This window comes from Sphaeroforma arctica (genome assembly GCF_001186125.1).
Source record: "Sphaeroforma arctica JP610 unplaced genomic scaffold supercont1.2313, whole genome shotgun sequence".
Taxonomy (NCBI): domain Eukaryota; class Ichthyosporea; order Ichthyophonida; genus Sphaeroforma; species Sphaeroforma arctica.
In genome coordinates this window covers 3,525-7,444 of record NW_014038245.1, presented here as the reverse complement: position 1 = coordinate 7,444, position 3,920 = coordinate 3,525, and the positions used below count along the sequence as shown (strand labels likewise).

General features: G+C 40.0%; 1 protein-coding gene across 1 annotated transcript in view; it reads left to right on the top strand.

Moving 5' to 3' along the window:
* Window positions 1-329: 329 nt before the first annotated feature.
* The window catches only part of SARC_12452 (hypothetical protein), a 6,624-nt gene continuing 3,033 nt past the window's right edge, over window positions 330-3,920 (top strand). Inside the window, exons 1-4 of the mRNA XM_014293441.1 lie at window positions 330-447; window positions 1,287-1,476; window positions 2,950-3,065; window positions 3,649-3,762. Coding sequence (XP_014148916.1) covers window positions 397-447; window positions 1,287-1,476; window positions 2,950-3,065; window positions 3,649-3,762 — 471 coding nt within the window. The 5' untranslated portion in view covers window positions 330-396. The remainder of the gene's footprint in view (window positions 448-1,286; window positions 1,477-2,949; window positions 3,066-3,648; window positions 3,763-3,920) is intronic.

Sequence of the window (3,920 nt, the reverse complement as noted above, 5' to 3'; positions counted from 1 at the left end):
TTTTTTATAGGTCTTCCCAATTTATGTTCCTGTACTTATGTATAATATACTATCACAGCTCAATCGGTGTACCAGCCATAGCCCATTGGCTGTTTTATAGGTCTCCCCACTTTATGTTCCTGTATTTATGTATAATATAATACCACAGCTCAATCGGTGTATCAGCCATAGCCCATTGGCTGTTTTATAGGTCTCCCCACTTACTGTTCCTGTATTTATGTATAATATTATACCACAGCTCAATTGGTGTATCAGCCATGGCCCGTGGGCTGCTGTCGCGCATGCTCCTCACCTTCTAGTTGATGAGTTTACATTCAACGCTTTTGACTTCCACAGGATATCCTTGATCGCGGGAAGATCCCTATTGTTGTGGGGGGCACCAGTTTTTATCTGCGTATGTACCGAAATGGTTTACCGGGTGGAGCGGCTACTACTAAGGAATCTGAGGTGTGTATGAGTATGATGTAGATACGGACGGGTGTGTGTGATACTAGCCTGCGGATTAGTGTATAATGGAATATATACACGCCTGCATATGTTTAATATAAACGTATGTGAGAGTCGGTTGAAAGTGTGTTGTATGTGTGAGTGTGTGTTAGATGTATTTGCATACGGTTGTCTGTATTATTAGTGTATAGTGGAATATATACACACACCTGTATATGTTTAATATAAACGTATGTGAGAGTCGGTTGAAAGTGTGTTGTGTGTGTGTGTGCGGTCCCCTGTGCACCTGCTACGCAAGGCCGCCGACGTCTTAAAACCCTAAACCCTAAAACCCCTAATCTTTAAACCCCTAAAGTCTACGATGTGTGCGCACGAGCATGTGAGTTTATACCAGTATTTGTTAACATTTACACAAACCCTAAACCACTACGAATTCGTGGGCAAACCTTACCGTACAGTTTGCCAGTATGGTTTTAGGCTGTTAAGATTATTGAAGGCGAATGATACGGCCGTTTAAAAGGATGACGATCTGGAGACCGAAGTAACATACAATCAAAGGTGGTTGTTGTTGTAGTACAAGCGTACAACCCTCTACAACACCACACATCCCGTTTTCTAATCTGGATTGGCTTTTTCCTAAACGCAGGCGGAGCTGAAACGGTGCTTGCCATGTCTTGTTTGTGCTGAAATCGGGATTAGATCCTTCCATGCAGGTGCCATCGTAACCAACCATCTATACCACCACACAACCCAAGATCTAATCTGGATCGGCTTCCAAACCCGAAAACCCTAAACCCGAAAACCCTAAACATTACATCCTAAACCCTAAAAATAATCAGGCCGAGGTGCAAAAGATCATCGATGCGGACGGCAGAGATTGGGACACGTCGCTCGCAAGGCTAACCAAAGCAGACCCGATTTACGCACCCACTCTGTGCCGTAATGACTGGTATCGGTTAAAACGCGCGCTGGTCATCGTTCACTCCACGGGAAAGCCGGTGTCGTACTTTAAGAAGAACGAGAATATCAGTATGTGGCCATGGGCTGTGAGTGGGCTGTGTGTTTGTGTGTGTGTGAGTATATGTGTGTCTGTGTGTCTGTGTCTGTGTATTTGTGCGTATTTACCCTTTGCATGTTTGTGTGTTTTTGTGTATTTATCCTTTGTGTGCTTTTGCGTTTAGTGGATACGTTTTGTGTTGTACGAATGTCTGTGGATATGGGTAGGCGGGTGTGTGACCCTGTGGGGGACCGTGTTTGTGACCATTTGTGTAGACATTGACAAGCACGCTTGCACATATATATTTTGTAGCTATGTGATATGCAAGAACTGCGCGGGGCTCTACAACAACAATGTACATAATCGTATTTGTGTAAGAACTACATCTTGTCTTTATAACTTAAGCATTCATATATACATGTATGTATGTATGTATGTATGTATTTAAGTATGTATGTATATATTTAAGTATGTATGTATGTATGTGATGAATTGCAGGAGAGAGATGCGAATACGTTCTATGTGTTCTGTTCTATCATTTGTATTTTGAATCTGTTCAACTTCCATATAACTATCAATGAGATGTCTAAGTAGCTGTACATGTATCATGTACCATAACCATTCAGACTTCAAACATGTACGTACATATTGATTATAGTATATATATATATATATATCTTATATTATAGTATGTGTATACATCTTATATTATAGTATGTGTATACATCTTATATTATAGTATGTATATATAACTTATATTATGTCTACTTTATTATAGTATGCATATATATTTATATGTATATATATCTACCAGATCAGTACTGGTGCGACTACACTTATGTGCAAACCCTAAACCCTACGGCAATAGAGTTGTGCTGCTGCTGCCCTCTTCCCCCACGCCCAACATCCTTCTCCTATCTACCTGCCATTCGTTCTGTGCATGCATGTATGGCTGCCTAGTAGTATCTTACTAACGAATGCGTTGTATGTGTGCACACTCGAAGGAATGTACCTTCTCTCTTGAGTTACGTACTACACAGTGTGTTCTATAGTCAGGCATGGATATGCTTACTTTAACTTTATAGTCACGCATGGATATGCTTACTTTAACTTTATATTCATGCATGTATATGCTTGCATTAACTTTATATTCATGTTATGCTTACTTTAACTATATATTCATGCATGTATATGCTTACTTTAACTTTATATTCACGCATGTATATGCTTCTTTAACTTTATATTCACGCATGTATATGCTTACTTTGACTTTATACTCACGCATGTATATGCTTACTTTAACTTTATATTCACGCATGTGTATGCTTTCTTTAACTTTATATTCACGCATGTATATGCTTAATTTAACTTTATATTCACGCATGTATATGTTTACTTTGACTTTATACTCACGCATGTATATGCTTACTTTAACTTTATATTCACGCATGTATATGCTTACTTTAACTTTATACCCACGCATATATACGCTTGCTTTGTCACAGCGAGATCTGAGCAGGACTATGACTTCCGCTGTTTTTTCTTGACGCAGCCGCGGCTTGACTTCTGTTTGAAAAGCGATGCGCGCTGCGAAGAGATTGTCGATCGAGGTCTGATCGAGGTATGTGATAAGATGTATCAGAGGTGCACATATTGCACTGAAACTTAATGTACATGATATATGCTTTCATGCGTAAGTGGTTGGTTTATGTTCACGAATTAGTGCTATCGGGGTGTGATCTGTTTGGATGTTATGGATCAGGGTTATTTGTGTGTACAATCCTTGTAGGCTTGGAGATCATTGCATATCTTGAAATGTTGTATGACCACCTGTCGCGGAAGATGGCTTTGCACGCATTGTATGCGCTTTTTTAAGCTGTATACACACGCACACACACATATATATATATATATGTGTGTGTGTGTGTGTATGTGTATGTGTATGCATGCATGCATGCCTGCATGTATGTATGTATGTATGCATGTATATATATATACCACAAGGACATGGTGTATCATATCGAGTGTGCCAGTTCGGATTTGTCAACATACCACCACCCTGTGTTGGCAGATAGATTAGCTACTAGGTTGAACTACTTTTCGTACACTCTTGCGTACAGGACGTCTCTATTCTCACAAAATTACCGAACTGCCTCAGAAATAAGTTCACTCACTTACTCACTCACTCCTACGTCAATGTGTAGGAAACGGCTAAGATATATGGGATGGGTTTGTTGTATGAGCATACTGTGGGAAGCGCCATCGGATACAAGCAGGCGATCCAGTACTTGAATGCGGAATGGCTTACACCTCTTAAGGTATTGTGGGCCTCTGTTGTGGGCCGTTAATTTAGGTGGTTCACTCGAAAATTGCACCGATTTTTAGGGTTTTGGGGGTTTAAGGTATTGCATGCCTCTGTTGTGGGCCGTACATTTAGGTGGTTCACTTGGAAGTTTTTTATATATATATATATGTA